The 13,738-nt window shown below is 49.0% G+C and overlaps 1 protein-coding gene across 1 annotated transcript in view; it reads right to left on the reverse strand.

Annotated features, from left to right (window-relative positions):
• Window positions 1-13,738, reverse strand: part of Nmnat2 (nicotinamide nucleotide adenylyltransferase 2) — a 161,745-nt gene that overhangs the window by 10,994 nt on the left and 137,013 nt on the right. Inside the window, exon 8 of the mRNA XM_041662800.1 lies at window positions 10,763-10,839. Within this exon, the coding sequence (XP_041518734.1) occupies window positions 10,763-10,839 (77 nt within the window). The remainder of the gene's footprint in view (window positions 1-10,762; window positions 10,840-13,738) is intronic.

Here is a 13,738-nt window from a genome sequence, read left to right on the forward strand (position 1 = left end):
GAGAACGGAGACCAGAGGGACACAGCCAAATGTAAGGGGGACACACATGGAGAAGGGGGTCAAAACCTGACCCCACATATCACAGGAAAGGACCAAGGAAAGGTTTGCCAGTCTATTAAAGCCTTCAGATCCTTCAGATCTATTGAAGCCTTTATGATCCCTTTTTGGGAAAAAAAAATGCCAGAGAAGCCATGTTCGACTTGGAAAACTCATGGAGAGGCACTGGGGACAAGAAGGGTGTCAAAGCTGGGCCACCTGAGCCAGGTGCTCAAGAGTCTATTTAAAATTTAAACTTTATATCCTGACAAAAAGTCTTTATTTATTTGTGAAAAATAAATAAACAAATAAATGAACAGCAACAAAGCAGATTGCCCAGCCCTGGCCATTCGGGTATTGATAAAGCATGCATAGAAACCAATCCTAGGGTCGACAAGATGGCTGGCTCAGTGCGTGAAAGCACTGCCCTACAAACCTGGTGCCTGGAGTGTCGCCTCTGGACCCCGCAGTGGAAGGAGAGAAGTGACTCCCAAAAGACTTTCACCTGTCACACTTCTGCCCCCCCCCCCCCGACCACATCTCTCTCTCTCTCTCTCTCTCTCTCTCTCTCTCTCTCTCTCTCTCACACACACACACACACACACACACACACACACACGATCACACACACACACACACACACACACACACACACACACACACGATGATGATAAACCAATCCTAAGCTTTCTTATGTAGTTGCCTTTAGGAGTTGTTGCTTTAAATTACAGGGCACTATACTGAACCTTTGGGTGGGATGGGATGGGGACAGGCTCCTTAGCACCAGGGAGATTCCAGGGACAGTAGGACATTCCTCTGTGTGGTAAGGAATGTGGTTAGGACACACATCTAGTACATCTGGTTCCCGGACCCTGAGGACACTGAGCTCGGGGCTGAGCATCTGCTCCAGCTCTTCCTGTGTGTCTTGCCCACTGGAGTATGGAGGTAGAGTGAAGGAGGAGGTGAATGCAGTAGACCTGATTGTTAAATCTGCCCCCTGATGTGGCCTGTGTAGCCTCACATTGCCAGGCCCTAGAAGACAGAATCACACAATGGTCCTCTCATTGATCCCAGGCCTGTGTGTCAGGCCTCAGAAGTCAAGTCCATAACATTCATCCTGTTTCAACATCCTGCCCAGCCCAGCTTTGATCCTATCTTTCTTCTTCTGGTTAAAGTTTTCCAGTGGAGATGGAGTCGGGAGGAAGGGAGGAAGTAGGTGGAGGTACATTCTGCTTCCCCATATGTAGGGAATCTGAGAGAAGGATATGAGACACGTCGAAGCAGAAAGCAACTTGGCCTCGGGGGAGAGAGTACTTCTGACCTAAGAGGCAAAGCTCTTGGAAGGAACGTGGAGTCTTCACCATCCTTACATGAGGCTAAATTCTAAGACCTGCCCTGCTGGCTTTCAGGGATTGCTTGAGTAGATACCCTGTGGTCTTAACCAGACACCTTCCTAGATGCTAATGACATACAGTTGAGAAAGCAGAAATTGCTTCATCCTCTGGCTAATGAGCGACATTAAAAAAAATATTAGTAGCCACCATATGGGTTGCAGACACAGCAGAAAGAGACCATCACAGAAATTCACAGCTAGTAGGAATACAGTCAACTTACTATGGAGTGTCCAGCCCCAACACATACATCTACAATATAGCCCCAGCACCTAAGGCTCAGGGGACATCTGAGAAGAGGAGGGGGAAGATTGTAAGAATCAGATGACCAGGACATCTGCAAGACATTGTGTCCTCTATATCTGACAGGAAAGCTGCGCCCATGACATCTCAACAATATGGCTGCCTGAATAAGACTTGAACAATGACAATACCAGTTAACATGGCAACATGGATGGGGAAATCTTGAGGGTCCCATCCCTGGATGAGGAGCTGTAGGCAATTAATAACTGTAATAACTGCTGAGAGGAGACACAATCTTCCCCTGGGATGAATCTCCTAATTGGTTATCCAATATCAAGTGGTCAGCCCTAAACACACGCACATAGATAGATTGATTGATAGGTAGATAGATAGATAGATAGATAGATAGATGGATAGATAACACCAAATGCACGCAACAGGCTGTTTTATATGTGTGTGTATATATGTGACAAAAATGAAAGAAAAGAGAATAAGACATTTAAATAATTTAAAACTACAAATCAAGCCATTAAACCAAAGATTATGGGCAAGTCAAAGTTTGGTAATCATCTTGTGACTAGCACATCATAAGCAACTGGTAAAAATAGCCAAATAAAACAAACAAACTCAGATTATAATGATGGTGGGTTTCATCTTAATACAGAGAGAGGCCACTTGAGTGTTCTAATCAGAGGGCTCAACTTCATTAGCAATAGGACCCAAGATGTAGTGACTACCCTGGAAGGCCTCGCTGGTAAGATCCAACATGGTCACTTTGAATCAGGGATCAGAACCCGGCCCCCTTTCCTCTCAAGGTGTAGTACATCAGTGGTTCCGGCTTCCTTCTGGTCTTTTCTAGACGGTAGTCAGGGATGCATGGAGGCTGTCAGTATCTACCAACTGGGGCAAGAAGCATCTACCAACAACGCTGGCACTGCCAAGTGCCAGGGACGATTCTCAGAGCTTTGTTGTCAATCACATTTCCTCCTTACGGCTGTCTTCCGAGATGTGAGTCTCCACTCTCAGCTCTTAGGTGGAGAAGCCAACTTGATAAACTCTGGGCACCTGTCCAATCTACACAGCTAGTAGGTTGTAGGTGGGTCTAGACTTCTAGACCGGTGAATAAGACTCATTTTAGTGACTTGCCATTTCTCCAGTTTAAAAATACCACAACTTGAAAACATACTTTGTGATGTGTGATGGTGCATACCTGTGATCCCAGAGCTCAGGGGCTGAGGCAGGAGAATCATGGGTTTGAAACCAATTTGGGCTACATAGCAAGATCCTGTCTTTAAAACAAAATGAAAAGAAAGCTATAAAGAAAGGGTGGAAAACATCCACCCACCACCCGCTCTTCAAAAAAGAAAAAATATTTCAGCCCTTTCTTCCCACAGCCTAAATCCTCAGTTCCTTGCTCTCTACTGTCCCCTATAGTGTACAGTTGTAGGCACTTCTAGATGGGTGAAGAGATCAAAGGGGGGGGGGGAGACCTGCTTTCTTCTCATTAGCATAGACCCCTGTCTGTGACAGCTGCTAAACCACTCCCCAGCATCCTCGGTAGGGCTCAGGCTTCTGCCCATCTGGAGGGAAAGCTGGGCCAGAGCTAGTGAGATCAGAGTCGGGCAGCCAGGAGGACACTTCCAGGATGCCCCTAATGCAAATAAACAGAGGCCCTTCCAGTGGGGCTTCCCAGAGGAAAGCAACCCCACTGCATTGCCAACAGCAAGTGTGGGAAGGCCCAGAGTTCCGGACTCATGTCAAAAGCCTAAAAACCAAATCAACAGCACCTTTTACACGGGAGCCGTGAGCAGGAAACAGCCCTGAGACTTGCACCAACTGGACTGGAGGTCCTTCTCTGGTGGATTCAGCCTAGGTCTTACAGTGTGAGGACCTAACCCCCCGGGGACAGAAGAGTCCCACAGGCTTCCTGCTTCCTGGCTGGAGTTGGGCAGTCTGATAAAAAGCCATCTGAGCCTGAATAACTGCATGTTTGTCTTTGCTCCACTTATCCTGGGGCCCTGGGATTTCTTTGGAGGGGCTGATGCCCCCGGCTCTTCCGCTGTTTATTTTCTTTGGTTATTTTCCCACAGCTGATGGCTGTACAAAGCAGTCAGCCCAGGATTGGTTGGTTGGAGGCATGTAGGGCACAACCAATGACAAGTGGCTGCAGAATGTGGGGCTTTGGGAAGCCTAGGAAGAAAAGAAAACAGTCTCCTCATTGGTCAGTTTCTGGTGTCTGGCACTAGACCTTTATATATTTAACCCTTTGGGTTAGACATTGACTCTTGTTTGTTTAAAAGGCCAGCGTCTGATAAAGGCCCATAGGGGCGATCATTACACTTCATGATCTCTGCACACGTCATCAAAGGTCAGCACCTTTCCGAATGAAACCAACTTATTTACCTGCCATTTCTGCACAGTCCTGTCCTCACCACTGAATCTCTCATATCCTCCTCCCTACGTGAGAATCTCTTCTCTCTCAATCTTACCTACTCAACCTGGGCCAGGCCATGGTTTAACACCCGGCTTTGTCCTCACCTAGGCCCGCTTTGAGGAATGGCGGCCATTATTCCCCTTGTTTGTTTTTACCTGGAAAAGGGCTCTGAAGACAGACACGGACCCTGTTCTGCCATTCAACAGCTGTATTATCAGGAATAAGTCCCAGTCTGCTCAGGCCTCCCTTTCTATGTATATTTTTAAAACTGTTACATTTATTTATTCACTCAACGTGTGTGTGAGTGTCGTGTGTGTGTGCGTGCACACGCCATGCCATGTATGTGGAAGCCAGAGAACAACTTGATTGAATTGGTTCTTTCCTTCCCACATGTGTTGGGATTGAACTCAGCAAGTGCCTTTATCCACTGAGCCATCGTGCTGTTTCCCTTTCCGTATTTTTAAGACGGGAATAGAGGCTCCATCTCACAGGGTTTAAATTGGATAATCGATAAGATACAGCCAAATACAATTCATTTATTGTGGGTCTTTCCCACTAGAAAGCACAGTGAATCACCAGATATTTTGTTTTTATCTGTTCTCCTAGCTGTAGTCTAGTGATTGTAGTCACCTAGTGGGTGCTCAATAAATATTTCACAATGAAAGAAAGAGCCCAGACTGGCGGTGCATCCTTTAATCTTAGCTGCTCACATGGCTGAGGCAGGAGGATCAGCAGTTAGGGAAAATTAGGAAAACTGTCTTTAAAATGAGTAACACAGGCAAGCAAGACGGCTCAACAGGCAAAAGTGCGTGTCACACAAGTCTGATGACCTGAGTTCGATCCCTGGCACCCATAAAAAGGTGGAGAGAAAACCAGCTCCACAAAGGTGTCCCTCTGGCTTCCGCTTGCATGCTCTGGCACTAGCATGCCATGTAATAATCAATAAGACAAAATCATTTTTAAAAAGAAAAATTTAAAAAAAGAGAGACAGGGCTATAGCTTAGTGGCTAGTATGTGATAAAGCCTGAGCTTAAGTTCCCAGGACTTAGCAGAAACAAAAAGAATAATGAAATAACAGTCAACAGTTACAGAGAACCTACCGGCTGGGTTCAAAAACTTCTACACTTCCTATATGCTTAATTTCATGCTGGATAATGAAGTAAGTATTAATAACGAGAGTATTTTTAGCCTGCAAGAACCTTGTGGGAAAATACACGCTTATGTTCACAAGGGCACTGTTGAAAGATTGATTGAAGAAAGGAATTCCTAAATCAAGAGTAATCTGCCTATATACGATGGACAAAGAACCCGGTGTGGACAGAGCCCTCCACAACAGGTTGGGTTTTGTTTAAGCAGAGAATGAAGAGAAAAGGCACAGCTCTGGCTGACCCTGGAGCCTTCAGCCTTAATTTAGAGTAGTTTCTGATCCATGTCTGGAGACCTGCACAGGTGTTTCCGTCAGGATGCAGAAAAACAAAGGACTAGGGCACTTGACGGAGATGTGATGGTTGGTATTAACTATCAACTTGATGGGACTTAGACTCGTCATGGAGACTCGGCTCTGGCCATGCCTGTGAGGGTGTTTAGAGAGACATCTAACTGGGAGAAGAGACTGGCCCTGCGTGTTGGTGGCACCACCCCATGGACTGGGGACACAGACTGAAAAGAGAAGAGAAAACGATTGTAACGCCCGTGTTCATCTCCAGCGGCTTCCCGATGTGGACTCACGCCCCTGTTGCCACGCCCTCTGCACAATGATGAACTCCACTTTCAAACCGAGCCACAAGAACCCTTCTTCAAGTAGCTTTTGTCAGAGCGGTGAGAATACAGGCAAACAGAGGAAACCAGCCTGCTAAAGATGCGGGGCAGACACTGGGCTGGCTCCTGCCCTCTGAGGCTAGTCCAGCATCCTGGGATCTAGATTTCCCCCGGAAACCAAGAATGAAAATGCCAACCAGGAGGCTACACAGCAGCTCTTTTGTGTGCCACTTGAGAGAAACTTGATGAATATGTACGGAATTTTCTCTCCAAGGAATGTAAGGGGACGGGTGTGTCATTGGTCACAGAAGGTCAGAATTCACTGTGGACTGGTAAATCTTTGTGCCTGGCGGACACAGCCACTGGGGAACTGGGTGGCTGGGTGTGCAGCTGAGCTTGCTGGAGTTTTGGTTCAGGACTTGTGACCTTGAACAGGACTTGTGACCTAGACTTTGTAGCAGCCTGGGAATGACTGGGGGAGGCTCTGGCAATCCTGCAGAGGGATGGTCCCACTCAGCCAGTTTCTCGAGGGCATCAACAGTTTCAGTTTACACAGTAGGGCTGCTCCCCTGCCCCTTTGAACAGAAGTAGGAACGGATTCCTGTGCTTTCCCAGATCTGTCTGAACTGTTTTTACATATCTGAGGAGCCCTGCATCCTTAGATATTATTTCCCCTTTACATCTGAACAACGTTTCTAAGAACCTCACACATCTGAACAACATTTCTAAGAACCTCACAAATGGGCAAGAGTTGGAAAGGGGCAATTGGCGGGGTGGTGTCCGGATGCAGGGCTGCTCTGGGCTTACCTGAAAGGAACTGAAATTTTTTTATTGTTGTTCTTTTGTTTTTCTTTGTTTTTTGTTTTTTAGAGACAGGGTTTCTTTGTGTGGCCCTGGCTGTCCTAGAACTCACTCTGCAGACCAGGCTGGCTTTGAACTCACAGAGATTGGGTGGTCTCTGCCTCCCAAGTGCTGGGATTAAAGGTGTGCCCCACCACCATCTGGCTAAGGAACTGAATTTTTATCACTGTCCTGGACAGGATAGGTGCAGGGACTACTGTGTCCTCTGAGAGTAACCAGGATGAGGTTTTAGATCTCTGGGGTGACCAGCCACACAAGTTGTCAGCCTGAGCCTTGAGGAGTTCTAAGACTATGGAGGTTTTTGTTTTGAGACACCATCTCCTGCACGGCAAGGCTGGCCCTGAACTCACTCATTGAGAATGACATTGAACTTCTGTCCCCTTACCTCCATCTTCCAACTCTGGGCTTATGTGTCCACTATATGGTGCTGGGGATTGAACCCATGGTTTTGTGCATGTGAGGTAGCCCTCTACCAACTGACCATAGCCCTAGCCCCAGGTTTGGATTTTTGTTAGGTTTTGTTTGCTTTCCAGGGCTGGAGACTCCTTCCAGGGGATCCCCTTGAGGGAAGCTCTCAGTCACTACAGTCTCCTTAGCCTTGGGATTCTGCATTAAGTTCATCGGAATCCCAGGACAAAGGAGCTTGCCAACCGCTCTCCCTGGTGCTGGTTTATCCATCTCTGGCTCCCACAGGATGTTCCAGAGTCACCCTGTCCCTAGGGACCAGAAGTAAGATAGGGACATCCCTTAGTTTTCCATGCGAGCACCATCGGGAGACTGGAATTCTCTGACTACTCTCAGGAATCCAGAAAGTCAAACTGGTCAGGACTGTGGGGGATCCCCACACTGGTGAGCCCCACATGTGATCAGGGGGAATACATTTAAATGGACGAAGCCTTCACTGTAACATTCCTCAGCTACTGGCTTTGCAATTTTTTTGAAATCTGTATGTGGGTGTGTTTCATATGAGCACAGGAACACTAAGAGGCCGGAAAAGGCCATCAGATCCACCCACATTCCAGAACAAGGTTCCTCCCACCTCCAGTGACCACCAACACGACGTCATTACTAAAGGCCAGTGTGACACATTCCTACTGTCACCATTTTTGAGCATTTTTGAGTGTGCACATGCTTCATAAGCCCCCATAAAGTCTGAGCCATCATGGCGCTCTCTCTCTCTCCCTCTCTTCTCTCTCCCCCTGGGGTTACAGGTGGTTGTGAGCTGCCATACAAGGGCGTTGGGGACTAAACTGAGGTTCTTTGTGAGAACTGCTGAGCCATTTCTCCAGCCCATTCAATTCTGTTTCTTAATCAGCCAATGCTGATCTCAATACCAGTGACTAGGGGAAGCACGGAAAGACCCAAGATGGATGGGGAGCTGGGCTCCCAGGTCTTCAAATGCTGGCATCTGACAACACCCAGAACAGCAGGTAGGAAATGAGTGTCTATAGAGATTTAACCAGGAGCCAGTAGAGGGACTGGCCAGGCATCAGGGGCAAGAGGTGTGTGTTTCAGACTCCAAGTAGCCTACTTCAGGCCCTGAAAGGAGGCCCCGCAGGTCCCATTTAGTAAATAGCCCCAGGGATTTCCTGCTCACACAAGTGACTCTTCAGACTACTGAGCCAGCTGCCAACCCATCTCTCTAAATTCCCCGACTGACTGCAGGGGCCTCCCTGGAGGGACCCAGGCAACCGCTCAGCTGAGATCTCTGCCAGTGACTTTTCACTTTCTCGGCACTCAGTAAATGGTGGAAGGCAAAGGCTGACTAAGCCACTTAAAACACTCAAAACAGACGAGTATATACACGCTTTAGCGGGAAGAGCCGCTGGGTGCACCAGGGTGCTTGGTCCATATTAGTTGGATTTTCTCAATAGGATTTTTTTACAAGCATGGCATGGTGGAGCAAGCCTAGTCCAGCACTGGAGACTAGTCCCCGGATCAGGAGATCAAGGTCATCCTCAGCTACAGGGCAAGTCTGAAGCCAGCCTGGGCTACGTAAAACCCCCTCTCCAAACATAAAACAAACAAAAACTGTAATGATCTGTTCTTTTTCTTTAAGAGACAAGCCACACCCACTTCCAGCCTGAGTCCTTATCCGACTCTCCCCCCGAAGAGGCAGCTCCTGCCTTGCACCATTCTTCCTACTTCTCCCCTTACCCCCCCCAGTCTCTCTCTCTCTGTGTTTTTCTCTGCTCTTCCCCCTTCTCTCCTTGCTCCCTCTCATCTTCCCTTCCATAACCCACTAAATAAATATCCAACCTCACTCTGCATGGCATGCCTATTCATGTCTCTGTCTCTCACCTGTGTCTCCCTGCCCAGGCCTGCCTCCCTCGCCCCCCCACCCCCCTACTCGGGGACCTAAGGCGTGGTCTCATGGCCTGCTGCACCCCTGGGGGGAGAACCTGCAGCATTTTTACTTAATCCATTACAAAAACAACACGGTGTTTCATATTAACTTGTGACGAGCACTGTTCCACGCTCTTAAATAGTGTCATCTGAGTCTGCAAAAGACCACGTGAGGTAAACACTATTTACGCCTTTTTTAAAGACGGGAGAAACTGAAACTCGGACTATATTTTGTCACTAGATGTGATAAAGTAGAGTCTAAACTCTGATTCTGAATGTGTCCTTTCTCTTTATTCCTCTTCTAGAGATCTAAAAAACAGACAACAAAAGACTTTTCCTATGTATGTCATGTCTCCTAACGCTTATCAGCAGGGGTGGGGCATACATTTCTTCAACATCTCAGGCCACTGTCAATAACATACCACAGATTTCAAAACCAACTAAGGGATCACCAGGACAGCAAGTGCCCAAGGTGTTTGGCAGGAGCTGGAGGCAGCAGAAGCTAGCTGAAACTACTAACCTATACAAGCATCCAGTGGGTGACCTTCGGACATCAGCCAGCTAAAGCTCCACCCTTTGAACATATTTCCTGAACATAGCCCAAGTAAAGCTTTGAAGGCCCACCTACAGACTACTTCACTTTCCTCCTCAATTACTTGTCTCCATGGCTCCAGCCCTGCTTATCTCATAAATGCTCCTCACTTGTCTGAGGCCCAGGGCACTCGCCTCTTAACGTCTTGAAGTCACCTCATCAATGAACTCCTTTTCGTAGAATGTTTGCAATCATTTCAGCGTCTGGCAGATTGGCATGCCAAGCAGTGGGCAAAACAAACCTCATTTGGTAACCAGAGGAGGTGGATGATTGACATGGTTGCCCAGCAAACTCATAAAAAAAAAAAAAGCATGAAGCCTGGCATTGCTGCCAGCAGCGCACTGAGGCGGGACTGCCGGAGCTATATAGCAAGACCCTATCTCAAAAATGTCAGAAAAGTAACTTGCGTAGGGGACCATAGGACCCTGGTGTCGGAGGTGGTTTTCACTCAGGTTGCCCAGCGAGTGAATTAATAAAAGAGCTAGAGAGAATAGCATGTGTGGGAAGCAGCAGGCTGACTGGAGTCAGAGCTGAGGACCACAGACGGGAACTTCTAAGTGGTGGAGTTTGACTGGTTCTTCCCCCTGTGCCACAGCAGTCACCTAAAGGATCCTACACAGCGTTTGCCCTCAGCTATTTGCATTCCCCCTCTGACTAAGGGAGCCTAGGGTAGTGGCTTTACTACATCTACAAAGACCTCAAAGGAAAGCAAATCGTGTCTATAATTGCCAAAGGGCAAAGGTTTTTCTCCTCTCTGCAGGTCTCCACACCCCCAGCATGCACACCCCAGGCAGCGCTTGGAACAAGACATTCTATAACTCAGAGTGCTTTTTTTCCCAGGGCTTCCCAGGGGTGAGGAGGAGGAGGAGGAGGAGGAGGAGGAGGAGGAGGAGGAGGAGGTATGAGTAAACACACAGTAGGAGATAAAGCCTGGGGTAGGTGAGATTTTTCCTCCATAGTCATGGGAATGAATTGCCCTCTAGGGAACTTTGGGGAGGCAAGAGATTCCAGTCTGTGCAGGGGTGGGGGGAAAGACCTAAGCTCAAGACAAGGATGCCTCTCCCCTCTCCCATCCTCCCTTTCCCCCAACAAGCTACTCACATCTGCCTCATTCCAGAGTCCTGGGATGCAGAAGGACTCCAGCAGGTCACTACCGCACAGCAGCAAGATGCGCAGCTCTGAGGAGAAGAGCAGAGTTTGCATCAGAGGGGGCCAAGGAGACGGCTCTCAGCTTTCTTCCCTCTAGAGCACAACCCTCTGCACCATGGGAACTGTGTGGCCCAGGTCCCCCAGACCATCCCACACCAGGGGGCCTGTAGTTCAACACTCCCATCCCCTCCTCCATCTCCAGTGGGATTTCCACATGAAGGGAGTGGTGCACGGAGGGTGGCCAACTGTCCTGCCTGCACAAGACATAGACACAGCCCTTGAGGGCCAAAACAGGATGGCTGGGCTTTCTAGCAGGCTTTCCTTAAGGGCTCAGCGCCCCCATCCCCGACTCTGTAGCCTAGGCTGGTCTGTAGCTGACGCTTGAACACTGGAACCTGCTCTCCTAGCGCTGGATAATAGGAACTTAGTTCTGTCTCCTCTCCCTTTCGAGTGTGTCTCCCCTGACAAGTGCCAACATAGTAGGGATAGGATGGACAGAGACCACTGACTGCCAGTGAAGTATCTGAGTTGATCAACTGTGCCCTCTCTTTTGAGGCCATAACCCTCCTCAAAGGGCTTGAGAAGCAAGGCTGGAACCACCTCCCCTTTACCCGTGGTGCTTCCTGCCTGACAGTTGTTTTTCTTCCCTCGTTAAGCCTAATTTGAATTTTCCCAGCGAGGCCCATTGTCATTTAAAACCACCATGAAACAGTTGCTTATTACAAAGAGGTGGGGGGGTCCTAGAGATTTCTGATGTTCCACGACAGGGTTGCACGTGCATCCCAGGCTGCCCAGGTTTCAGCGTCACCCAATGTGTCTGAGACCACAAAGCATCTGTGCAGAGCTGGCCAGCAGTCCTCCAGACACAGCCGCTACCATGGCCCCTGAGCCTAACTTACCTCCGAGGACCAGGCAAGGACTTTCAGAGGCTGAGCTTGCCCCTGTTCAACTGAGAGTCTCCAGATGGGAACGAAACAGGCAGAGAAAATAGCCAACATCTCACTGTCCAGATGTCTGGACAATGTCTGCACTGGACCGGGGTCTGCACGCCAGCCTCCAGCGGGGGAAGCCCATTGAGTGTTGAGAGCTTATATGAACCAATGATCTTTTCAGGTACAGAACCTTAATTTGTCTTTCTGTCCCAGGGCCTGGCAGTGTCTGGCACAGAGGGAACTCAAGACATTGTGAGTAGTTAAGCCAGCAGATGATATGGTTAGAGTCTCACAGGCTGCCTGAGAGCCCCTGGGCAGTTTAGGGGCATTTTTTTACAGGGTCTGGTTTTCATGCCTGGGGAGCAGAGACAGGTGTCACTGGCATCTGGAGGATGGGATGCTGCTAAGCCAGCATCCCACAGTGCACGGGGCAGCCACCCACACAGAATTATCTGCCCCTAGAAACTGGCAGTACCAAGGCTGAAAACCTTGAACGGGGGCTCCCATTCTCGTGCTAGGACTCACTCTCTTGCCCAGACTTTTCAAACGAGCCAAAGCACAGAAAGGTGGTGTAACTTCTGACTTTTTCCCCCAGGACCAGAGCAGACCTGTTATTGGTAACAGACAGGTGACCTTGGCGGAATCTGTGGTCCCACATGAAGCCACTGGAGGGCAGCAGTAATTTCCACATCTCTGGTCTACTTCAACAGGGGTAGCCCCAGGGGAAGCAACCAACTGTGGAAAACTGACGCCAAGCAAGTTAGGAGAAGGTGCCTTTTTCTTATGGAGTATGCAGGGGGTTTCGTTAAGGGAGCCTTGTAAATACCAGAACCTCACAGAGCATATGGGTCAGGATGCAGGTTAGTTCCTCTGCCTCCACTGGGCTCCGCCTCCCTCCCTGGTCATCTTGACCCAGGGCCAGCAGCCAGAATCAGTCCTCTCCCTCTAACTCTCCCCGTTCAGGAATTCCAGCTATGTGTAGCCCAGTGGCCCACCCCAGCTCCCACGGTCCACCACGGCAGCTGCCACCTGTATTGCTGCAAACCCGGAGTCTATCTGTCAGCAGGGGCCCGCACCGCTCTCCCTTTCAGAAGCCAAGAATTCTTCATTCCCTGGCCCATTATCCCTTCCTGTCAGATGCTGGGAATCCTTTTCCCTTCTGGAGAGCAAAGGGGGTAAGAGGTGGCTAGGCAGATTTAGAGCCAGAGGGGATATCCCCCAGTAGGGACAGCATAGCCTAAAATGTGCTCCGGGTGCCGGGGAGGCAAACAGGTTCCCAGAAGTCCCATACAAAGTCTGTGAAACATGAAAAAGTCAAACACACACTGGAACACAATAGAAAATCCTAGGAGTGTTCTGAGCTCTGTTGGGCAGAGACTGCCAGTGGGGTGACAGTCCCTGAGAGGAAGGACTGCAGGAGGTGGTGCAGGGCTTTGAGCCCCATCCTGGCAGCTTTGCCCCATCTCTGCCTGTGGATGCTTTGGGCTTATAGAACCTGCTTTCTTTGTCCAGAAAGCCAGGTGTCCTCTTTCCTGCAGACTTCAGCGCGAATAAGCTGACGGATGAAGGCTGTTAAAGTCTACAACGGTAACTAGGAAGAGAAGCACCTAAATACTCCTTTTCATTGATTCGGTTTAATGCAATTGGTTTAACTGTGTGCTCCCAGTATTTCGTTTTCACTAATGGCTCTGCTTAGCATAGTTGTCAAATAGTGGATAAGTCATCACTTCCATACTGCTCACAGCAGAACCACAGCAGAAGCCCAGCCCCCCAGGGCACACTCAGAGGAGCCTGAGGAAGGCATCTAGGCAGCTAGAAGTTAAATCTGTGTGGGTTCGAGACCAAGTTGCCTCTCCTTCTAGAGAGCCGCTGACCCTCCTCGCCACCTGTGCCAGCTCTGTTCTGGGCTGCCTCTGTCATCTTTTTCCAGCTGCAGCATTTGGGGGTCCCCCTCCATCTTTGGAACCTTGCAAAGTCTTCAATTATTTACACAGCT

Source organism: Microtus oregoni, unplaced genomic scaffold (genome assembly GCF_018167655.1).
Source record: "Microtus oregoni isolate MIOR12 unplaced genomic scaffold, Mior012 000013F_ref0000133, whole genome shotgun sequence".
Taxonomy (NCBI): Eukaryota; Metazoa; Chordata; class Mammalia; order Rodentia; family Cricetidae; genus Microtus; species Microtus oregoni.